This window comes from Meles meles, chromosome 19 (genome assembly GCF_922984935.1).
Source record: "Meles meles chromosome 19, mMelMel3.1 paternal haplotype, whole genome shotgun sequence".
In the NCBI taxonomy this organism is placed as follows: Eukaryota; Metazoa; Chordata; class Mammalia; order Carnivora; family Mustelidae; genus Meles; species Meles meles.
In genome coordinates, this window is record NC_060084.1 from 49,250,287 (window position 1) to 49,274,259 (window position 23,973).

Genomic DNA, 23,973 nt, shown 5'->3' on the forward strand with positions numbered 1-23,973 from the left:
AGCAGGAGCCTCCACCAGACAGAGGTGGCTGCGGTGGGGGGAACGGGATGGGCCTTGCTGGCTTGGGGGTTAGGGAGCTGTGGGCCCTCACCTCTTCCAGGGGCCCTGCAGGCACTTCCTTGGCCTCTGGCTCCTGCTTGCCACTGGCCTCCAGGATGGTCATGATGGAGTTGGGGATGTGTGCTTGCTAGGGGAAGAGCAGGTTCGGGGCTCTATGGAGTGCTTGGACCCAAGACCCCTAGTGGACCCCCCCAGAGCCCCTGAGCTTCTGCGACGGTGCAGGGCTCCCCTCTGCTCACCCCCATCCAGTCCTCCAGGGCTGAACCCATGGGGCCACCCATCCCACACCCTGGGGTACCTGGTGGGGGGTGAAGGATCGGACGTGGGCCAGCAGGGGCTCCCGGAGCTCTGGGCACTTGTCAAAGACGGCGCCCAGCTGCTGGGGTGGCAACTGCAGGATGACCTGGAAACTCTGGGGCTTGGTGCGTTGACAGCACTTGATGAAGCCCTCCCACACCTTGGGATACTTCCACACCTGAACGGGGCAGGGAGGGAGCGGTCCTGAGCGGGTGCTCAGGCAGCCACCCCAGAAACAGGAAGACCTTACCAAGATGGGGCCCAAATCCTTGCCAGCCAACAGAGTCCTCTGAGCTACCCACAGCCCTGACCTCTGGCCCTCCAGTTCTGGATCCTGCCCCCTTCACATGAGCACAGTCTCATCTCAATCTTGCAGCAGCCTCGAGGGGCGACGTCAGCCCTGCTAAACAGACGAGGTCCAGGGAGGTGCAGGGGCTCATCCATAGTCAGGCGGGGACCATGGGGCAGAACCAGGGTTTGAACCCAGGTCTGTCCAAACCTGCATCTCACCTCTAAGCTGGATGTTGCAGAGTGGCAACCAGTGGGCACAATCTAGTCTGAGAGCTTGTGATTTTTTTTTTTTTTTTTTAATTTCATCATGCTATTTCTAGCTTTTCTTGGGAAATGGGCCTCTATTTCAGCTCCAGTATGTATCTTGGCTGGGTGCAGAGGGGGTGGCAAGGGGGACTACGCCTCTCCTGGGACGCCCGCCCCGTGAAGCCTACCACCAGCTGTTCCTGGCCCCCAGCTGCCCTCACGCATCACACTGCCGTCCTGGAGCCAACTCAGCGACCCATTGGGCTGTACTGTCCTTGGCCTAGGGCAGGGCAAAAGGGCTGGCGGGTCTAGAGTGTGCTCTCCTCATCCTGCCTCCCTCTGCAGGGTGGGCGGCCAGCGGGCTGGAAAAGCCCCGGGTCCTGCCTCCAATCTGCCTTCAGTGTGTGCTGCTGCAGCCCACTGCCTGCAGTACTGGGGCAGCTGGGGGCGGGTTACCTGCTTCATGATGAGGCGGGACAGGATGTTCATGACGAAGCCCCCCAGGCGGGGGTACATGGTCAGAGACTGGATGACGGTCCTCATGAGCAGCATGGGCAGGGGGCTCTGCTCCATCAGCTGCTGCATCACCACGGCCAGCACCTCCGATGTGTACACGTTCCGTTCCGCAAAGCACAGGTTGGTGGCTGCGAGGAGGCGGAGAGTGGGCCTGTCCTCTTTGCCCAGCTTCCCCGAAAAGGCGGGAGCCCCACCACCCTGAGAGAGCCTCAGCCCCATTAATCTGCCCCCGTGAGTGGAGACCTAGCCCTCATTCCGGAAGCTCTGGAGGGGAGACTTCCTCACCCGGCAGGGCTCTCAGGGGATACTGTGGCCTGGGGTGTTGGTCCAAGGGAAGACATGTCCAGATGCTGGAAGCCCCAGGCTGGGCAGAGTGGGCAGACCTTGGCCCTTTTTCTTTGGGGACAACCCATGGAAGGACTGAGGCAGGAGAGACAGGTTGCCAATGCCCGGGGACCCTTTCTGGCTTGCCTTCCCACCTGTCCCAGAGAGGGAAGGCAGCTTTGACTTCCATAAGACGCCCCCGCCAGAGACCAGCGATGCCCTCTACCAGCAGGCTGGTCAAGGGACTGCCCACTCCCAGTCCTGATCAGAGCATAAGGATCTGTGCTGGTGCTGGAGGGACACCAGGCGTGGGGGCATGTGGGAAGCACAGTGCAGAGTAAGGGAGCAAAAGGAGGAAGCATGGGCCGACGAGGTGCTCCCCAGCTCAACACCCAGTGCCAGGAAAGGCCCACGAAGGGCTGGCACGACAGGGGCATCCACAAAGGCAAGAGGGCCAGGACAGGGCTTGGGGTCTGTTCCCTGGGGAATGGGTAGTGGTACCCCAAAAATCAGTGGGATCGGCGGTGCTCCAATCCATTGTGTTAATGGGGAGACCCCAGGAACTGCTTCTGAACCCCTTCTTCCCCAAACACCACTTGCCATGTGAGTCTGTCAACCAGGAAGTCTTTATTGAGCCAGAAGAGAGGCCCCCAATCCTTGAGAGGCTAATGGAGAACAGGGGTGGGTGCCTACAAGGAATGAGGGGGGCTCCTATAAGAAACAGGGGAAGGAGGGAGGCATTACAGGAACACAGGCAGGAAGGAGGCGAGAGTGGGGTAGGGCAGGTATCTACACCAAAGGAGCAGAGGAAAGTGGAAGAAGGTAAGGACAGTGCTGAAGCCAGAGTGAACCTACCAGAAACCAAGAAAGTTCCTCCTCCTCCCTTCCAGTTAGTGGCTGGTTCCTGCCTCCTCTACCTAAAACGGTCCACAGCCAAACCCTTTTCCTCTCCTCCCCCTCTGCCCCAGTCTCCCCCTGGGCCTTCTACCCCACCCTCTACTCTACCCTTCATAGCAGGCTGAGGAAAAGTCCTTTCAGAAGCTCAGCCTGACCCCACACCTCCCAGGGGTCCTCAAGATATCAAGTCCAATCTCCTACTGGGGCCTAGGAGACCAGGTGTGGGTGGGGCCCAGGCATGGTGTTCTTAACGCTTATGGTCTGACCTCTCCTGACCAGGCCCCTTCCCCTAAACCACAAGGTCTCATCAGCCTCACCTCTGCAGTTCCAGAACCAGACCATGCCAGCACATCTCTTGGCCTCTGCAAATATCCTTCCTTTCTCTGGGATCAGTGTCTCCCCTGCTACCTCACCCCTACTCATCCCTCTGTGGTTTCAGCTCAGGTGTCCTCTTGAGGCTCCCCCGTGCCAGCCCTGCTCACTGTGGGCTTTCATCATCTGAGGAGGGACCGTGAGCCCTGGAGGGCAGGATCAGGGCTGTCTCCATCCCTGCTGGGTCCCCAGCACTGTCGGGCATAGGACCGAGCACAGGCACTCAGTGAATTTTAACTGCCGCACCAGACCACTGGGGGCAGGTCCCGTTATAGAAAAATTCACCAGAGAAAGAGGGTGGCTCTTAAAGGAGGAAAGAATGCTTGTACTATCAGGCATGGGGGATCCAATGGTGCACAGAACAGGACTGGACTTGGATCCAGAGCTTAGAGTTGAATGGGGTTCCTAGTGCAACCAGGACAACCACTAATGCCTGAGCGGAGAAACGCACTCTGGGAACTGGCTAGCTCGGGTGCTGTGGACAAACAGCAGTTAGGGAGAGTGGATGGAAGGTTGCTAGGAGCTCAGAGGCACGGAGGCTGTGCGTAGACCTGGGCTTGCAGAAAGACAGAGGTGGGCTTCTAAAGGCCAGGCCTTGACGACATCTCCAGGGATCTGGCCACTGCCCACCTGAGTGACCTGTGGCAAGGCTCTTCTTTCATCGGACTTAATCTGGGTCTGCGAACGGACTTAGTGCGGTGGTGCGGTCTGTGAATCCCCCCGAATTGTACGCAAAACTGTGTGAGTCTGTCCTCTTCGGGAAAGGGCCCACACTTCCCTGACATCATCAAGGGGCTACAGCCTGTAAAAGGGCCACTTCTCGGGGTGCGTGGCTGGCTCAGTTGGAGGAGCATGTGACTCTTGATCTCGGGGTCATGAGTTCGAGCCCCACCTTGGATGTAGAGATTAGTTAAATAAATAAACGTAAAAAAATAAAAGGGCGCCTGGGTGGCTCAGTGGGTTAAAGCCTCTGCCTTTAGCTCAGGTCATGATCTCAGAGCCCTGGGATAAAAACCCCACATCGGGCTCTCTGCTCAGCCGGAGCCTGCTTCCCCCCCTCTCTCTGCCTGCCTCTCTGCCTACTTGTAATCTCTCTCTGTCAAATAAATAAATAAAATCTTTTTAAAAAATAAAAAATAAAAAAATAAAATAAAATAAAAAGGCCACTTCTGGATGTTCAGCTTCGAGACCTTTTTCACGTTACTGTTCTCTCACCAGAGGCCTTAGTTCCTCCTCAGCTGTAATGTGAGTTTCAGACTTCCATAAGCTCCTCTCTCAATCTCAAAGATTCTGAGAGAACTTGCTGAGGAAGGCCAGGAAATAAGTAGTCACGGGAGGAGCCAGTTTAGGCTAGGCTAGACGAGAAGCTAAGTGGCAGTGGTTGGGGGGGGGACCCTCTCCCTGCTCTTAAAGGAGAGACAAGGAATCGAAGGACGGGGTCTGAGTAGAGGGGTGTGATAGTAAGGGCTTCCACCTTGGTGGGAGAGCATGACTCTGGGCCAGAAACCTCCCTGAGGGAGGAGCGGGGGCAGTGCTGAGGAGGGCTGATGGGGAGAAGTCCTCCTATGGGAGGTGGCGGCACTGGGACCCAGGGTGCCATAGGTGGGCAGAACTGGCAGAGCTGGGTTCCAACTCGGGTCTAGTGGGCTTCAGATTCTGTGTGGCTCCACTAAACCGCTTAGCTTGTGCGCGGCCCTGAGCAAGCTCCTCAATCTCTCTGGAACCTTCATTTCCTCATCTAGAAGATGAAAGTCCGCATACTCACCAGGTAACGGCTGGCATGTGTCGGTAGGCAGGCCTGAAAGGCACTCGGAGGAGCCTGGCTCAGTGTAAGTGTTTGGGAAGTAGTGCCAACAGCTATTAGGAAACTGCTGAGGGGAGCCGGCCAGTGTGTCCCCAACCCCCTGCCCTGGAGGCACCTTCTCCTGCCTCAACTGGAGCCTGGACTGGACTCGGCATCTATTCCTGGTCCGACAACGGCCCTGCGGACTCCATCTGCTCTGCTGGCCCTCCCTCTGCCCCCTGCTCAGCCGAGGGCTCTGCTTCCTTCATTCCTCGAGCCAGGGCTGGGGAGGGAGGGGCCCCCCACCTTTCTTGAGGACTACTCTGGGCCAGTGCATAGCAGATGCACCAGTTCCTTGGACAGAAGAAGGGAGGAAAGAGAGGAGGGAGGGAAGGCAAAGGAATGAGGGTAGGTGTCCAGAGCGGAGATGGGGCTGCAGGTGGCACAATCTCCAGCGTGGCAGACTCCAGCGGGGACATGTGAATGACTGAGGTTCCTCCCTGGGTCCGCAGCAGCCAGGCCACTTGGGGGGGATGGGGGGAGCGCCTCACCTTTGATGATGGACTTCATGTCACACTTCACCGAGTCGATGTTGTGCAGTGCGATCAGCAGCTCTCCAGGGTTCAGTGGGGACAAGGCCGAGTTCCCTTCGCCTGCAGGGAGGGAGTGGGAAGGGGAAGGAGACAGGGTGGCGCCTAAGAGGTGTGTCTGGGTCCCCTAGACTAGGGGAGTGTGAACGAGTATGAGGCACCCTTTGTGTTGATGGGACTGGGAGGACAGAGGACTGGGGCAGGGGACGAAAAAGAGGGGACCGAATGCCACCCCTTCTGGGAAGCCTTCACCTTGCTCTCCTCTTTCCCTGCATGGGGTTCCTACCCTTCTAGGGCAATAGTTGATGCACTCCAGCAGCTCCTCTCCCTTCTCCCTGGGCTGTGCCCCCAGGAGGGCAGGACCCCTGCACAGCACAGACGGGCCAGGCCATGCACTCAATGACCACACTTAGAGGCGACGCTGCCCATGGGCAGCTAGAGGAGATAGCGCTCTACTGGTGTGGTTGGGGTGGGGGGGGGACACAGACACTCTCGTGTGGGGGTTTTATTTATTTATTTTTTATAAGACCTTTTTTTTTTTAAAGATTTTATTCATTTATTTGAGAGAGAGACAGTGAGAGAGAGCATGAGTGAGGAGAAGGTCAGAGGCAGAAGCAGACTCCCCGTGGAGCTGGGCGCCCGAAGCGAGACTCGATCCCGGGACTCCGGGATCATGACCTGAGCCGAAGGCAGTCGTCCAACCAACTGAGCCACCCAGGCGTCCCTGTGTGGGGGTTTTAAATCAATGTTATCAGGGCGCCTGGGTGGCTCAGTAGTTAAGCGTCTGTCTTTGACTCAGGTCATGCTCCCAGTGTCCTGGATTGAGCCCCGTATTGGGCTCCCTGCTCAACAAAGAGCCTGCTTCTCCCCATCTCTCTGCCTGCCACTCTGCCTACTTGTGTGCTCTCTCTTTAATAAATATGTATTTAAAAAATCAATCAATCAATCATGTTATGGGTGCAACAGCCAGCCTCCACTCCCTTGCTAACACCACGAGCCCCTGGGGTGAGGATGAGGGGTCCATCCTAGGTCACTGGGCTATTTTTCTAAGTTTAAAGTTCTATTTTGCTTCTTTCGACCCCATCGAAGATGCCACCTACCATGCTGGGTGCCCAGCAGGCGGTTGAAGACCTCTTTCACCACAATGGGGTTGAGTTTGATGAGCTTTGGCAGGGCCTGGATCACTTCTTTCTGCAGGGGGAGTGAAGGGGAGGTGGGTCAGAGGGCACCCACATCCCAGGTGCTTGCCCTGGGATCAGGCGAGGAGAAGCTCTGGCCTTGCCGTCCCCTCCGACGCTTCCCTCTGGTCCCTCGGGGTTCAGCTTTCTCCTTGAGTCACTGGGCCTGGCTCAGTCCCAGCCTCGTCACTCCCCATCCGAGCTTTCCTTGTGCCACATGCCCCCTGATGGCCCCTGCAGGGGGAGGGTGTCATCGTCATCCCCTTTTTCCACAGGAGAAGACTGAGGCTCACCAGGGCCCCACAGCCTGTTAGCAATAAGACCTGGGCAGGAGGAACACAGTTAGGTCTTTGGACTGGCCTGTGTGTGTGTGTGTGTGTGTGTGTGTGTGTGCGCGTGCGTCACTGTGATTCTCCTTTGACAGAGAAGACCGAGGAGCAGAGAAGGGGGTGGCTTGCCTGAGGTCTCAGAGGAGAAAGCAGAGCTGAGACTGCCCCCGAAGCCCTTCCCAGGGCTCACAAGTGTCTGACGTGGGTACCTGGGTGCCTACCTCCTCCCCACCCCTGCCCTGCCCGTCTTCGTCGGGGGGCATCCTGACATCCAGCTCCATACCTTCTCCAGTCCATTGAGCACAGGGATGAGGAAGCGGACATCTGGCAATCGCTTGTGGTAGAGATCCCGGACCCGCTTCACCAGCTCTGGGGAGGGCGGGACTGCAGGCAGAAGAGTAAGCAGGGGGCACAGGTGGGTAAGGGGGAGCCCCAAGAGGAAGGAGAAATGGCAGTGGCTGTGTGCAAGGGGAAGGGAGGGCCAACTCTGCTTCAGAGCAGGAATTGCTGGCCCCTGGTTTCTCAAATGCATTTAGCAATAGAGCCAGCAGCTCTGAGGGCCAGGTCTTGGGAAGGGCCCATAAGGAAGGTCTGGGACGTGGAGGAAAAGGCTGAGAAGTGGGGGTCCCGGGGGCACCTTTGTCCGTGAGGCTGTGCAGACATCGTGTGACCAGTGTCTCTGCCCCCTTGGGACAGTTTTCTACCAGCAGGAGCAGCTCTGGTGAGTTCATGCCCATTCCTCGGATCTAGAGGGAGAAAAGGGATGGCAGGCTGGGAAAGGGGCTGGGCGACATGGGCAGGACGAGGAGGCCCAAGGGGAGAACTCAGGGAGGCCCAGGTGCCAGAGGCAGTGTGGCTGGGGGGGATGATGGGACTCTGGGGCACGAACCGAACAAAGAAATCTTAAAAGTTCTTGTCACCAGAGAAAAAACAAGTGACGTGAGGCAATGGATATTAACTAATGTTCCGAGGTCATCCTCCACACGCCCCCCCAGACACTGGGTCTGACACCTCATGGGAACACAGGCTGTGTGCCAGTTACACCTCAGTGAACCTGGGGGACAACAGAACTGGTGACGGGGTTCAGGGAACTGGAGGAAATGTGGGGAAGGTGGGAGGGGGCAGGGCAGCAGTATGGGGCCTTCCCCACCCCCACTTACAGGGTACAGACTCGCTGTAGCTCCCAAGCCTTCACCAGTGCTGGCTACCTACTGAGGACCCAGGCCTTCCCGTCACCTCTGACCTAACCTGACCTCTGATGCCCAGCCCGCCCTCCCATTCCTCGGTAAAAACTTTTCAGGCTTCTAAAGGCATAAGCAGTAGCCAGTGCCCGGCATGGCAGCCTGTGCGTGCAGCCTGGCCCTCTCAGTGGGCAACCATTGCAGGGAGCACCGGGCTGGGTATGAGGGTTCAGGCCTTCCTCTGCCATAAACATTTATAATGGTGGAGCTGGCAGTCTTTGCCCTCCGGGAGCTCACCGTCTAGTGGGCTCACTCTGAAAACTGGGGGAGGACACTGCTGAATCTAGGGGGCGGATATTTGGGTTTGAGCCTACCAGACTCTCCTTTTATGCTGGAGATTTTCTGTAATAAAGCAGGAGCAGAGAGATACAAAAAAGTGGCTTCTGATCTAGCTGCAGTTTGGAAGGGCAGATAGTCTGAATTTCAGGGGCCTGCTGCTTCTCATGTGGGTGACCTTGTGGCTCCAGAGAGGAGCAGGCGGGACTTGTGTAATGACAACTAAAGATGCCCATCGGCCAGCCAAGGGAAGGCCAGCTCCTAGCCTGTGAGTGACACAGACATTTACATGCATGAGCTCCTGGAGTCCCTGCAGCAAGCTGGGGGGACGGAATCATCCTCCCCGTTTTTACTGAAGAGGGGCCAGTGTGCACAGGGAGAAACTGAGAGGCAGGATGTGGACCCGGGTCTGCCCTGCTCCAGCCTCGTAACTGAGGGCGACCCTGCTGTCCTTTCACTGGCAGACGGGGCAGGTGGACCACCCACAAGCTCCAGAGTGGCAGGACCTGGGGCACCATCGGTGCTGAGCCCTCGCCAAGATGGAGATACCAGGGGAAGGGCTGGACTTGGGGCCTAGCCCTGCCCACAGATAGGCAGAGCCTGGGGGGCTCAGGGGCCTCACCGGCTGCTCGATGACCCTCAGAACTGTCCGCTTGATGTCGGCGATGGCCTCTGTGTACACGGCTGCCAGTTCGTGGATGAGCTTGTGGTTCTGAGGCAGGAGAGCCAGGTAGAGGTACAGACACTGCTTTACGGTCTCCTCAGTCCAGGGTGCCGCCACCTCTGATAGGGCAGGGGGCGGGGATCAGGAACGACTCTCCTCCCCGCCGTCTCCCACCCTCATTGTCTGTCCCTTCTTTGGGAGGCAGGCCCAGGAAGTCAAGTGTTCTAAGACAGGAAGCCAAGCATCAGGGCAATGGTGCGGGACCAGGACTGCTCCTCTTTTGGAAGCCTCTGCACTGAAGTCCCACCTCGTCTCTGACCATCAATCCACAGGGCAGCCAGAGGGGTCTTTCCAAAGGGAAGTTCTAAGCTTGCCCTTCTCCGGCTCTGCATGCCCACAACTACCCTGTGCCTGGGATAAATCCCCAGCGGCTACCTTGGCTTTACTTGCCAGATGCTGTATGTTCCCCGCTCCCCAGGGGTCCATGCTCCAGCCACAGCCTCCTTCTAACAGACCCCTCAGAGCCCGCACAGGTCCCCTTGCACACATCAATGCTGCTGCCCAACTCCCTTCTCTGTATCTCCTCATTCTCTGGGTCTCACACAACCAGTGTCTCTCCTGGGAGGTCTTCCAGGCACCTAGGCTGTGCCAGGGCTCCTGAAGATCCCGTGCTTTCTCTCATAGCCTGAATCTTCCAGGTTTTTGTAAGCTCCATGCCCAACATGGGGCTTAAACTCATGACCCCCAGATCAAGAACTGCATGTTCCATTGAGCCAGCCAGAGACCCCAGAACCTTCCAGTTTAATGGTCTGCTCCCCTGGGGCCTGGGTATTCCCACCTGTAATTCTGAGGGACCCGGGGCTTTGTCGAAGGAACGGGTCTATGCCTGGCCCTTCCTGGCGCCCCGTCACTGGCTAGCTCTCCTTGTCCTCTGGCTTTCAGCCCTCCACCCCCTGCTCCAGGATGCTCTCCCTGACCCCGGGGCTGGGTGAGACTCCTCTCTGGACTCGCAGCCTCTAGGCCTGCTTGCTCTGGTCATTACTGCCTGGCTGTCTTCCCTAGGAGGCTGAGCAGGGCCCAGCTTCAAACCAGCTCCATTCCCAGGGCCTGGCCAGGAGCCTGGGATCCAGAAGATGCTCAGTATTCATCTGATGAAGCTGTGCCAGACCTGTATCCTTGTCGGCTCCGAACAGCACGGATGGCGGGTTGGGGTGGACCAGGAGCTGCAGGTAGTTGAGGGCAAATTTCTCCACATACTCTCGCAGCTGTTCCTTCTCATACATGCGCTTGATGAACAGCAGGGCCTGGGAGCGCACCTGGAGAGAGATGGCAGGCAAGATGGTGGAGGGGGCAGACCACCGTTCAGAGCGTGGCAGCACCAATGGGAAAACAAACCCAAGACTGAGACAGGCCTGGTCTACCTGAGTCACGTGTGCACTTCGGGGAGAGGCTTCCTGGCCCAGTCAGAGCCTGCACCACCTCTCCACTGACCTGCTCAGGCCTATCCCTTACGGTCTCCGGCCTTATTGCTATATTCCAACCGGAAAGAGTTTTCTTTAGTTCCTCCAAAGTGATAGCATTCTCCTTGGCTTTGAGACTTGGCACGAAAGGTTCCCACTGCCCAGAATGCCTGTCACTGGCTCTACCCCCATTTTACTCAGACATCACCGGCTGGGACCCCTGAAAACAGGGACTGTTCCTGGGCACTGCTGTGTCCCCAGCAGCACCAAAGGGCCAAGCCAGAGTCTGCAGTGAGGGTCTGCTGAATGAATGGACACAAGACACCAAGAGAGGAGGCAGCGAAACACTTGGCGGGGCTGGGTCTAGGGCCCTCTCAATCACATGTAAGCACAGCTAGTTCCCACTGTTCAGTCACACCCTCTACTCCTATTTCAGGTCTTGGCTCACCTGCCCCCTCCTTCAGAAGGCTTCCTTAAACCCCATCCTTCCCACCCCCCCCCATCAGGTAGGTCAGGCCTCTCCCCAGGGCTCCCACAGCTGTGTGCTGTTCTACTCCACGGGCTGGCTGTGTCCTCACTGCTCGCTGATAGGCCACACGGCTCCTCTCCTGCTAGCAACCCCTCCAGGATCCGGCACAGCAGCAGGCCGCACAGGGGCTCAACGTGCGTGGAGTAGGAGGGCAAATGGGACTGCCCTTCCTGGGGGGCCAAGTGTATGTATACGCATGTGTATAGTCTAGGCAGCTTTGTGCCACCAGAAATGACAACATACCCACCACCACCACCACACTATTGCAGGGAGTGCGTCAGGCCCAGAGAGGACTCTCGGGGGCATGTGGAAGAGGCTGGGGTAGATGCTCGGGGCAGATGAAGGGCAGAGTGCAGCCCAGCGCAGGGTGGCAGGGGATCACCTTGTCCTTCTCGTGGGAGCTGAGGTCTAGCAGAACATGCAGGTACTGGAACTGGCGGGACGGCCGCTTGAAGATCAGGTCTCGAAGAGTGGACATGCCCAGGTAGGTACGACTCTGTGGCAGAAAGGAGGGACACCGGCACTCAGCGCACCTGCAGGGTGCCCCTGGGAGGTCTCCCTTGCCTCCCTCAGATCGGACAATAGGACAGGTCCCTCCCAGAGTCCCTTGCCACAAGGCCCAGCCTGTGGGCTCCTCAGGCCCCCAGCACAGGCCCCGGCTCAGGGGACAGGCAGGCTGTTCTCACCTCATCCTCGCAGTACTTGCGAATCACCTCCAGGGCGCTCTCCGTGATCAGTGGCGCCTCCAGCACCACCTTAGTGAAGATCCTGCCAGGGAGAAAGAGTGAGGGAATGCTGCGAGGAGAAGCTTCCAGTCCTGCTGGAGCTTGGGGCTGGCAGGGCTGCGCTGCACAGACAGTTTGCTCAACTGGTGACAGAGCTTTGGAGGTAAACAGAGCCAGTTCAAACGCAGCCGGCCGGCTGACCGAGGCAGAGACTTTACCTCTCCAAAGCTCAGCTCTCCCCTTTGTCAAACGGGGATTCCTAACTTCACTCATTTACTATAGTAATGGAAAAGAATGACGGGGAGTGGGGAAGGGTACTGCTCTTCAGATGTGGCGGCCAAAAATGGCCTGCCAAGCCCTGAACTTGGCACATTCAAGGGTCAGAAGACAGAAAGTCAGCGTGGCTAAAGTCTGGGGGCAGTGAGAAGTAGAGGGGCAGAATAAGAAGGCAAAGAGGTTGGTAGGAATTGGGTTACACTGGTCTCATAGGGCACAAAAAAAGGCTGCATTTTATTGCAAGAGCAATGGTGAATCATGGCAGGTTTTTAGTGGGTAACAACAAGACTATTTACATTCTAAAATGTCACCCAAGCTGCTATGTGGAGAATGGATCAGCAGGAGGTTAGAACAAGGAGGACGTTACAGGAGCAATTCAGGTGAGAGATGGGGGGGCGGAGAGAAGTCAACCTCTGAAACAAGCCTATAAGGCAGACAGTTATCTACGGAGCGGAGGTACAGAGGCACGCAGCAGAGCAGGCCCCGGAGCCCACCTGGAATCTGCCTTACAAGTGTCTCCAGAGAGCAGGGAGAGCAGGGAGTCTCGGGGGATGGGCACGAGACCTTGGGTGGTGAGGAAAGAGGTGATCAGAAAACACAAAAGAAAGGCAGGACACAGGAGAGTGCAAGGCAGTCCCCCTCACCCATCCTTTTGGTCTGGCTTCTCCTGCAGGCCGGAGAGCAGGCGGATGAGGCAGTCCTCGTACTTGTCCAGAGTGCCCGAGGCACCGGCTGCCAGGTAGGCATTGTACTCCTGGTAGAGCCAGGCGAAGGCCAAGTCCAGGCGGGCCCGCACATCCTCCAGAATGAAGGAGAGGACCTCGGCCTTCAGGCCTGAATCAAACTGCGTCACCAGACTGGCCAGGATCTTTATGCGCACCTGACAGGAGAGTGGAGATACGTGTGGGTGTGGGAGGCAATCCCAGGCACCTCGTGATCGTGCCTTGCAAGTCTTCCTGCCCAGGCTCAGAGACCCCCACTGCAGACCCGGTGTTAAGCAAGGAAGGCAAGCTGAGGAACCTTATAACCATAGGTCTCGTTTGTGTGGGGGGATCAATCATCACAGAACAAAACTGAGTCTGTGAAAGTAGTGCCCACATACACAGAGAAAGATCCTGAAGACTTCCCCTACTTTGTTCACTGGTCCCCTTGGAAAAGGGGGATAGGACATGGGTGGGGGCCAAGGAAGACTTATGGTACCTCTATGGCCTGGAAATATCTTTTTAACAGAGAGTACTTTTCTGTACTTCTTGGTTAATTAAAATTACACTAAAAAAAAAAAATTACACTAAAAAAAAAAGCCACTTGGCTGAGGTTACGATGCCAGCGTGTGGCAGAATTAGGATTTAGACCTGGTCCATCTAAACGTCAGCAGTAACAAGAAGAGCACTATTAACTGCCAGCGAGAAAGAATCCAGCAACAGCCCTCACTTGCAGGGCCCTCCCAGGCGGCCAGCTCTGTGCTGAGCGAGAGCCATGTGTGTCCACGCATTTTTCCTCCTCATCACTGTGTGGAGCTGCTGTTGCCGTCTCCGTTGGCAGGAGGACAGAAGAGAGGCAGGGAGGGCTGGTGGGCAGCCCGGTTGGGACCCGGAGCCAGGGAGGCTGGGGCTGTCTCATCCCTGGGCTGTGAGGCAGGACCGTGGGGAATGGGCCGGGAAGCATGGGCAGGGGAGACAGGGGCACACCTGGGCCGCCCCACTGCAGGCTACAGCCTTCTCCGCCCGTAAGATCCGCTTCACGGCGCCCAGCTTCATAGCCTCCACCTGGGCATCTGTCAGGGGCTTCAGCACATCGCTCAGGCGGAAGATTTTCTTGCGGCCACCAGCGCCAGCCAGCCTACGTGGGAGAGTAGGGACAGGGTCACGGTGACTCAGAACATCCTTTCTGGAGCCCAGGCCACACAGAGACCCCCATCCCTACCCCCCACCATACTGCCTTTCTAACCCTCCTATGACTCAGGCATGGCAGGGTGCAGGGCAACGAGACAGAACACGGTGCCATTTTGTTTCTATAAAGCGTGTCTCAGGGAATGCTTCTCTGCAGCAGCTATGTGGAGTGCAGATCTGAATGAAGCAAGAGGAGGAGACGCACAGAGATCTGGGGGATGAGCTTTCCCAGTGGAAAGAACAGGAAGTGCAAAGGCCTTCCAAGGGGCTAGTGAGACTGGAGGAGGGAGCGAGGGGGATGGAGAGCCTGGAGGGCAAATCAGGTACTGCTCAGACAGTAGGTCTTGGTGGGGTGTGGGCAGAGACTGGCTGGATTTTTTTTTGTCTGTAGGGGGCTAATAATGAAGAAGAGGATAACAACCAGTAGCACTTACAACATATTAGGAATCACGCTAAATACTTTGTATCAGATTCACTTCCAACCCCAAGAGTTATCTAATTTAATGACATATCACTGTGAACTCCTTCGACTCTCCCTTGGTCCTCAGAGACAGATTCTGTCATCCCAGCTTTAGACGGAAGGAAGGAAGGGGGCATTTTATGTAAATGAAAACAACCATTAAGGCTTGGCGGTTATGGTGGCATTGACTCTGGAATCAGACCCTCGTCCAGCCCCACCTGTCTTTGTCGGTATGCCTTTAACTCGCGCACAGGGACTCACCGGGGCTGTGTGACAGGGATGATGGGCTCTGGCCTCCTCTTGGCCTGGGGTGCCTCCTCCTCCAGAGCAGACATGGCGCCCAGGGAGCCCACCACTGAGATGGCCTGGCCCTGGGCCGACAGACGCCGCTTGATGAGGACGCTCTCTGGCTTCACCGCCTTCTCCTCCTTGGGCTCCTCCTTGCACTGTTTGGTCTGCTCCACACCTGAGGGGGAGGGAGCAAACAGGCTCCAGGAACGCCACACACCCCTGCTCCCCTCCAGGGACCTCCTGAGTGCAAGCCTTGTACACACAAAGCCCATCTCGATCTGCAAAACGTCTTTCTGAAACAGGCACACTTTTATCCCCACTTTGCATACAACCAAGGCTCAAACTAGACGTGCTGTATACCGTGGGTCGGGGCAGCAAATGGCGCAGCCACGCTGGAATACTGATGAGCAGCTTCTAAGAGCACTGAACACACCCTAACCTACGACCCAACAATCCCCTCGTTAGTATATACTCAAGATAAATGAGGGCATGTGTACACCAAAACGTCTGTATGTAAACCAAACAAACAAAAACAAAAAGACCAACAACCCCCCAAACCAAACAAACCCCCCAAAACCCTTGTACAGCTTCATTCACAACGGTCCAAGACTGGACACAAGCCACAGGTCCATCAACAGGGGCGTGGACAAACAGACAACGGCCTGTTTGTGTAAGGAAATACTACCGAGCAATAGTGGTTCACACAGCACGGAGGACTCTCAAAAACTTATGCTGAGAGGGCGCCTGAGGGGCTCATTTGGTTAAGCATCTGCCTTCCGCTCAGGTCGAGATCCCAGAGTCCTGGGATCAAGCCCCAGATTGGGTTCCCTGCTCAGCAGGGAGCCTGCTTCTCTCTCTGCCTCTCCCCCTGCTCATGCACTCATGTGCTCCCCACCACCTGCCGGTAAAATTAAAAAAAAAAAAAAAAATCTTAAACAAACAAACAAACAAAAAACACTTATGCTGAACGAAAGAAGCCAGACTCTCTAAGATTCCATTTAAGTTCAGGGCCAGAAAAATTAATCTATAGAGACAGAAATTAGAAAAGTGATTCTCAGGAGGTGAGATGCCATCAGTGCTGACTGGACAGGGGCAAGAAGGAATGTTCTGGAGTGGTGGAAATGGTCTATATCTCCATCTGGGTGGTGGCTACATGGGTGTGTTCACTTTGTGAAAATTCACTAAGATGTACAGTTAAGAGTTGTGTTTCTCTGTACATAGTTTATACCTCACTAGTACTGTTAACATAGGAAAACCCAAGTCAACTTGACCAAGTAACTTGACCAAGGTCACACTGCTACTGAGTGGCTGAGGCAGTCTGATTCAACTGAGACCTCAAATCCAGGTCCACCGCATTCAAAGCCCAGGGCCTGAAATTATGAAGCACTCGGTGTATCTATGGGACCTGTAACTGTTTACACCTACCATCTCATGTGAGTTTCATTTGTACCACGGTAGGAGGTGCTCTTCCAGGAAGGGGAACCCAGAAGCCACAGTGCCAACCCTTGGCCTGGGTCAGCAACGCAGGACACTCACCTGGCCCTAGTCCTGCAGCCGTCATCTGTGTGGCCATGAGCCGAGCCAGGTGCTTGATCTGGGCTTCGGTGCCTGCTGACTCCACTGGGGTATAGATGGCTTGGAAAGAGGCAGGCATGGCCTCAGGCAGATACACCATGCTGATGAGGACCTGCAAGATGGCCAGGAGAGGAGCCCTTCCTTACTCACAGACTCAACAAGCCTCTGTTCCACGCCTAGGCCAAGGCTGGGGACAGGGCAGTGACTCAGACAGCCCTGGGCCTGCTGCCGTAGGGCTCAGACTCCTGGGGAAGTCAGAGAGAACAGTGGTGCAGTGCGGTGCACGAGACCTGGAAATAAAGGGGGCAGGAGACAGGTCAGGAGGGCGGGGGCGGCTCTGGCTCCCTGGGGAAGTAGAAGCCAGGATGACAACTGAGAGGAAGGCCAGTGTCAGGCTGATGCAGGGGGAGCGGGATATGGATTCCAGGCAGAGGAGCAGCACGGAGGAAGGCTGAGCAGCAGCAGAACCCTGCCTAGAGAGGCTAGTTCAGTGAAGGGTATCCTATGAACCAGAAATGGGCTTTAAAAAAAAAAAAAAAAAAAAAATCGGTATCCTAATAAGAAATCACCCAGTTTTATCAGGAATTGGTAACAAAAGGTCATTTCCAACTCCCTACATGCTTAGATGTTCAAATATATATATATATATATATATATATATATATATATATATGAAATAAGGAAATAATTAGAACAGAGAGATAATGAAATCACTACAAATCAAAATGTGTGGGATGCTACTAAAACGGTTCTTATGCAGAAAATCAGATCCTTAAATGCTTACATTGGAAAACACTGCTGAAAACTACTAAGTGAAGCATTTAACATAAAATGCTGGGGTAAAATATTCAAAGAAAGCAGCAGGGAAGAATAAAGACAACAGAAATAAAATGGAAATGGTGGGGCGCCCAGGTGGCTCAGTCGGTAGAGCCTTCAGCTCGGGTCATGATCCCAGGGTCCTGGGATCGAGTCTCACATTGGGCTGCCTGTTCAGCAGGGAACCTGCTTCTCCCTCTCCCTCTGTCTCTCCCCCTGCTTGTGCTCTCTCTCTCTCTCTCTGTCAAATAAATAAATAAAATCTTAAAAAAACAACAACAGAAAAGGTTATAAAAGAGTATCAATGAAACTTCAGAGTCGGTTCTTTGGAAGGACCAAACCCAAACAAATTGATGGTGAGACTGAACAACAAAAAAAGGAGTGAAGGACCCAATGCTAGAGACAAAAAAGCTGCACGTTACTATGCAGACAGCAGGTGTTATAAAGATAAAAAAGAATCCTGTGAAACACTTTAGGCCAATAATTCGAAGAGCATGAAGAAGACAGACCAGGTACGGAAGCACCAGACAGGGCCTCAGCAAGCCGCATTCAAACTGGTTCTGGAAGGAAACAAAGAGCCACGGCAGGGCTGAAGCAGGAGAGCTTCACAAGCTGTACTTCTGGCCACCACAAGGGGAGTGGAAGCCAGAGCCAGGATGCAGACAGGTGGAGCCAGGGCCGGTTGGGGGCCAGGGGAGATAGAGAAGAGGGGAAGGCCTAGAGCGGAAGCAAAGAGCTTAACTCCAGGTCTGTGGGTCGGGAACCAGGAGGCAGGCGTGCCAAGAACACAGGGCACTGACAGCCTGCAGAGGAGCACAGGGAGAAATTCCACAGGTTTACTCTGACATAATGAGTCTGCGGTGCCTGTGGAACTTCCAAGGGGAGAACAATGCAAGAGGCAGACACATTTCCAGGCCTGGAGCTCACCAACGAGATCTGAGTGGGACAGAAAACTCCCTCTTGCTACCCTTGTGACAAAAACCCCACTTCCTTCTCCCAAGAACTAAGCCCCGTGGAGCCTCTAGGCAGAGAGAAGGGAAGGCCGAGGAAGACCGATGGTGAGCATGGGAAGAGAGGCACTGTCCTGAGCACCCAATGGAAAGGTCTGGGCGCTGCTACAGCCTGAGGACCGATGGGAGATACCCCCCGCCACCCACACCATCAGCTCGAACCAGTGCTTCTTTCACTGTAGAGCAGGATTATCTTTGAGAATCTAAGGAAAAAGGGGGCCATCTCAACCCACCCATGCTAATCCCACATCACTTAGCAAGTAAGTTGTGCGGTCTGCTCTCCAGTTACTCTGCCCTCCCTTCAAAGGAGAGGAGAGGGGTGGGGTCTGAACGTGGACTCAGACTATCCAAAGAGGGATGGTTCGGGGGTTGGGACAACAGACCTCCTAAAGGAGTAAAGATCAGAGAAAAGGTACATCCAAGATAGAGGGGGCCCAATGGACCACACCATCCCAACACCAAGACCAGAGTGGTGTGCTGGGACTAATACCATCTGGAAGAGGTCGACAGTATGGAATGAAGGGTAGGAAAAGGACGGGGAACCCTTCCTCCCTGCCCTGTGGGAAATGGCCCGCATTCATCCTCACCAGATTGGCCACATTGTCAGGTGTCAGCAAGGGCTGCAGGAACTCGGCTGTGATGTCTGTGTCTGACTGGCCTGAGATCTGGGCTGAGGCCTTAGAGGTTCCCGACGGGCCTGGCTCCAAGTCCTTGTCCTCATCGTCTTCCCCCAGGTTGGGCTCTAGGAGAGGAAAGGAGACAAGATGCTGGTGTCAGAGTGAGCAATAGGCCCTCTCCCTCCCAGGGAGCCCAGTGGGGTCCCTGCATCCAGGCGGCCCTAGCAAGCAGCAGAGTGCAGCGGGCGAAGAGCCGGGCCGCAGCCGTGCTCTGCCACCAAAGCACCGTGTGACCTTGGGGAAAAGACCTGCCTCTGTCTGTGCCCCATTCTCCTCAGCTGCGAAATGGGAATAAGCCACAGCAGCCTGGCTGATGACACTAAACTCCAAGAAGGTGAAAAGGTTAACTAGTCATTTCCCTGAGCTTATTGTTTAAAAATCTCTATCTTTGAAATAGGCTCAACTTCACCAGGAATCACGAAAACATAAAGACAACCTAGTAAGACAGCCTTTTTGCCTACATGATTGACAAAAAAATAAAAAGGCTGGTAGCGACAACTGTTAGTAGGGCTATGGACTGTGCAGATGTGAACTGGTACGGCCTTCTAGAAGGGCAATTTGACTGTACTGCCAACTTTTAAATGTATGCACCTCCTGACCCAGCAAATCTACTTCTAGATAGTGACCCTAAACACTTAACTCATATATAAATGTATACTGAAGGCACAATGTACAGAGAAAAACCTTCACGTATAGAGATGTTCCCCGAAGTGGGAATATTTTTTTTTTTGAAGCTGGAATATTTAATAGGGTGATGAGTTAAGTAGATGATAGCAGAAATATGGTGCAATGTTATAGGGTTTTTTTGTTTTGTTTTGTTTCTTTAAGTAGGCTCCAGGCCCAGTGTGGGGCTTGAACTCATGACTCCACGATCAAAATCTCATCCTTTACTGACTGAACCAGCCAGCCACCCGTTATTCAGTCTCTTAAAAAAAGTCTGCAGCGCATGTAACAGAAAGCTGACACCCTGCATTAACCAAGAGCAAGGGCACACACAAGTCAGCTACGAAAGCCTGAACAGAATGGACACTTCACAGACATGCAAATGGCTAATAAATGTAAAATGACACACACACAGCCTGACTGCAACATGTGTAAGAAAGCGAATCGAGACCAGGGATACTGTTTATACCCAAAGGGTTTGTGGAGCACCCAGGGCTGGGAAGAGTGGGGTAACGGGCATTCACACACCGCTGGGGGTGTGCATGGTGATGCAGGTTCTTTGGAAAACAGTTTGGCAACAGCTATCAAGAATGTCCATTCATGGGCGCCTGAGTGGCTCAGTGGGTTAAAGCCTCTGCCTTCAGCTCAGGTCATGATCCCAGGGTCCTGGGATGGAGCCCCGCATCAGGCTCTCTGCTCGTAGGGAGCCTGCTTCCCTTCCTCTCTCTCTGCCTGCCTCTCTGCCTACTTGTGATCTCTGTCTGTCAAATCAATCAATCAATCAATCAATCGACCAATCCTAAAAAAAAAAAAAAGAAAAAAGAAAAAAAAAAAAGAATGTCCATGCATGGGCGCCTGGGTGGCTCAGTGGGTTAAACCTCTGCCTTCAGCTCAGGTCGTGGTCTCAGGGTCCTGGATCGAGCCCCACATCAGGCTCTCTACTCAAGAGGGAGCCTGCTTCCCCCTCTCTCCCTCTGCCTGCCTCTGCCACTTGTGCTCTCTCTCTCTGTCATATAAATAAATAAAATCTTTAAAAAAAAAAAGAATGTCCAAAAAGAATGTCCATGCACGCAGTAGCAATGGGCACATTCAGCACTCAGATGTGGGTTTCTGAAACTACTGCCTGCTTAAAAGAAACCAGGGCTCCTTAGAGAAAAGGCTGCTTCCAAGGCTGGGGTAAGGAAAGTACAAGAGGAGTCCAGAACACCTTGTGCCAGAAAGTAAGAACTGCTCAAAACAACTTAGGGGACACACCAAGGGGTCATCGGAGCCAGCTCAAAGGCTCCCCTGGCTCAATACGAGGCAATGTGAGGCACAAAATGAGTACTGAGAGTAATGGATCAAAGCCCGGAGAGTAAGTGAGAATCCACGAGTGCAGTGGATAATGAAGTAGGGAGAAGAGAGCTCTTCCTTACAGAATGCCGACTGATAAACACAGAAGGAAAGCTTCTCATAATCATTAGAGCAATAGCAGATGTTAAAACCACCGGGTCAAACTTTGAAGGGGAACAGGTAGTTTTACACAGTACCAGTGTCTTCCTCAACTTAGGATTTACAATGGGGAGAAGTGCACTTGATACTAGAGAAACCTGGGAGGCACTATTTCAACCAAGTGATCAATGTTTCCATCACCAGTAAGGGGACAAATCGCTATCATGGGTCTCCTGACACCCCAAAGAAGCAGTCAGAGCATCAACTCTGCAGTGTCCCTGTCCCAAGTGCAGAACCTGGATGCAGTCAGGCGGCCACAGCAGATGAGCCCAAAGAGAGGGACATTTGACCCAAAGGTGGTCCTGGGCTCTTCACAATGGCAAGGTCATGAAGCAGAGGAAGGCTGCGGGATGGATTAGGGAGGCTAAGGAGGTGAGACAACTGAGTGCAGAGTGTGAGGAGATGCAAGAGCTTTCTGGACTATTCGTGACTTGTCTGCATGTCCAAAGTTACTTCAGAATAAACTGGCGGGCAAAAAAACAGCTTTAAATGCACCAACCCCACTACTAGGAACTTGTCTTGTAAGTGGACAGACACTCAAGACTCTCATACTATAGCAATCTCTACACTTAAAAAAAAGGCGGGGGGGGCCCACAAATGTCCATCACCAGGAGGACTGGTTAACGTGATCCACAAGCACTAGAGACTATTATACCACCATTAAAAGGATGCAGCAGAGGGGTGCCTGGGTGGCTCAGTTGTTGTCATCTCCGGGTTGTGAGATCTGGCCTAGCATCTAGCTCTGCATTCAGCAGGGAGTCTGCCTGAGGATTCTCTCTCTCTTTCTCTGTCTCCTCCTGTCCCTCCCCCAGCCCTGCACCAGCCCTGTCTCTAAAGTAAATAAATACATAAATAAGAAATTACTTCAGAAAGAAAATCCAATTATAAAGGAAACAAAGGAAAGGAGAACTCAGGTATTTCTGAAAGAAGACATAAGGGTTAATACTTAGGAAGTCATTATTTTTGGGGACAGGAATAAGAGGGAGACTCTTTATTCCATTCCTTTCTGCACGATTCAAGTAATTCATAATTACATGTGTATCACACATTTCAATAATTCTGATATCATCTGCTATGTCATATCCTTACACTGTAATTTGCAATATACTATTAACTAATACAAATGAAACTCATGGTTTAATGTAAGTGAATGGGGTCATTCCTTGCCACCGCCTCTGGCCGGGCCTGGTCCAGCCCCTCAGCTCACCCAGCTTCATCTTCTTGAGCGTGGAATCCGAGTCGTCTCGGGGCCGCTTGCGGGCATCCTTGCCGCTGGGCATGTTGCGGGCGATCTCGGCCTGGGGCGTGCCCAGGTCCACCAGCAGAGTGGTGATCTGGGCCTGAAACTCCAGGGAGGCTGGGTGCTTCAGGACACTCAGCAGATGCAGCTTGAGATTCTTGCGCACACTGCTCACCTGAGATTTGGCCAGCGTCGGGGGCAGGTTGGCTGTAAGGAAAGAAGCAGAAGCTTTGTTCTGTGCACACAGCCCACAGGGCCCTGCTTATCTCACTGCCCAAGCCCCAGCGAGGGGGGTGGCTGTAGGCACCTCCTAGAAAAGTTCCTTTGCTCTCGGATCTACTGTGTAGCCTTCCCCCTGTACAAGCTGATGCTTAAAACTCTCAAGAGCCTTCCATCAGGATTAGTAAACCTCAAAACAAAGAGGAGGCTCACCCTTCTTTTTATTAAACGTAAAGGCTCATCATCCCCCCATCTCTGTTCTGGAAATTCCAGCGTGCCTCCCCTGGGGAAGGCTATCATCACCATCGTCACCTCCACAACCCCCCAACTGATCCCCGCAACAGTGCGCCTTGTTGGTCCTGCCACCAGAATGACTGTCCCATGTCTAACAGTCACCTTGATGAACAAGCCTTCCCTGTTCCACAGAGAAAGAGGGTGCCTGTAATTTTGCCTGCCCAGCATCCTTCCCTCCTTCCTCAGCCAACAATGCTCCCATTTTCCTTTGAGGGAACCACCCCGACTCCATTCTCAGTACAAGTGGGCAACAGACTCAGGCCAGTCAGGACAATGTAATCCCTTGGCCACCGTGATTGGTCCAGAGATAGACTATTAATGTCTTCTCAGCCAATCAGGAACAATGGGCATCAGTCTTTGGACTTCTGCTGGAATGATGGGGAAGGAAACACTCTGTCCCCTGGGGTTGCCAAGTGGATAGAATGGAAGCCTGGAGCCATCTTTGCTATCCCAAGGAAAGAGACACAGAACAAAAAAGCCAACAAGAAGAAATTAAGAGCCAAGAAATGGAGACAGATCTACAATCTGTTCATATTCACACCTCAAGCCTGGACATTTCAGTTTTCACACATGTACAAAAGTAGAGAAAAGTCTATTACAAATCACAGGTACCCAACACTCTCCTTCCTGCTTTTTTTGTTGTTGGAATGTTGCGGGGGAGGGGGAAGGCTGGAATATCTTAAAGTATTTCGCAGACATCATGTCATTTCATCCACACATACCTTAATATTAAAGCCAGCTTTGAAACAGCTGTCACACGCAACCAAAAGATTCCTGTCTAATCCAGAGAATGCGTCCAGTGTCTAGACCTACTAGATGGATGAATCCCTCATGGACCCGCTATCAGGCTCACATTTTCTCAGGACAGAGCAGACTGGCCAGTGAAGAGCAGGAGGGCAGGGGACCAACCTACCATGCAGGGTTTCATAGGCTTGGATCACCTCTGACATGAACATGGGCCTCTGGCGGGCAATGTTGGCAAGGGAGCCCAGCGCTGTGGTCAGGTTGATGGAGGAGATGGCGGGGTGCACCATGAACTTGAGCAGCTGCTCCAAGGCTGCCTTGCCTTCTTCCCACAGCACATCTAATGAGGGAGAAAAGAATACCAGTTAGCAGGGGCCTTTCTCCCTGGTCTCTGGAAAGAGCAGCCTTTGGCGCCGAAAGGAGAAAGATTCTTATACACGATGGCGCGGAAGGGCTGAAAAAAACCCAGAAAATTTAGTGGTTGAGGAATCCTATGAGACAGACTGTTTATGAATATAAAAACTTAGGGGCACTTGGCTGGCTCAGTCAG

At 54.0% G+C, this 23,973-nt stretch overlaps 1 protein-coding gene across 2 annotated transcripts in view; it reads right to left on the bottom strand.

Annotated features, from left to right (window-relative positions):
- The window catches only part of SYMPK (symplekin scaffold protein), a 36,469-nt gene that overhangs the window by 931 nt on the left and 11,565 nt on the right, over nucleotides 1-23,973 (bottom strand). For both annotated transcript variants that reach the window (XM_045987725.1, XM_045987726.1), the window contains 18 exons: nucleotides 23,593-23,763; nucleotides 22,134-22,373; nucleotides 18,683-18,837; nucleotides 16,231-16,381; nucleotides 14,665-14,869; nucleotides 13,743-13,893; nucleotides 12,699-12,934; nucleotides 11,740-11,821; nucleotides 11,436-11,549; nucleotides 10,233-10,380; nucleotides 9,023-9,183; nucleotides 7,521-7,629; nucleotides 7,167-7,267; nucleotides 6,477-6,567; nucleotides 5,338-5,439; nucleotides 1,351-1,538; nucleotides 359-535; nucleotides 92-187 (listed from right to left, as the gene is read on the bottom strand). In XM_045987725.1, coding sequence (XP_045843681.1) covers nucleotides 92-187; nucleotides 359-535; nucleotides 1,351-1,538; nucleotides 5,338-5,439; nucleotides 6,477-6,567; nucleotides 7,167-7,267; nucleotides 7,521-7,629; nucleotides 9,023-9,183; nucleotides 10,233-10,380; nucleotides 11,436-11,549; nucleotides 11,740-11,821; nucleotides 12,699-12,934; nucleotides 13,743-13,893; nucleotides 14,665-14,869; nucleotides 16,231-16,381; nucleotides 18,683-18,837; nucleotides 22,134-22,373; nucleotides 23,593-23,763 — 2,678 coding nt within the window. The remainder of the gene's footprint in view (nucleotides 1-91; nucleotides 188-358; nucleotides 536-1,350; nucleotides 1,539-5,337; nucleotides 5,440-6,476; nucleotides 6,568-7,166; nucleotides 7,268-7,520; nucleotides 7,630-9,022; nucleotides 9,184-10,232; nucleotides 10,381-11,435; nucleotides 11,550-11,739; nucleotides 11,822-12,698; nucleotides 12,935-13,742; nucleotides 13,894-14,664; nucleotides 14,870-16,230; nucleotides 16,382-18,682; nucleotides 18,838-22,133; nucleotides 22,374-23,592; nucleotides 23,764-23,973) is intronic.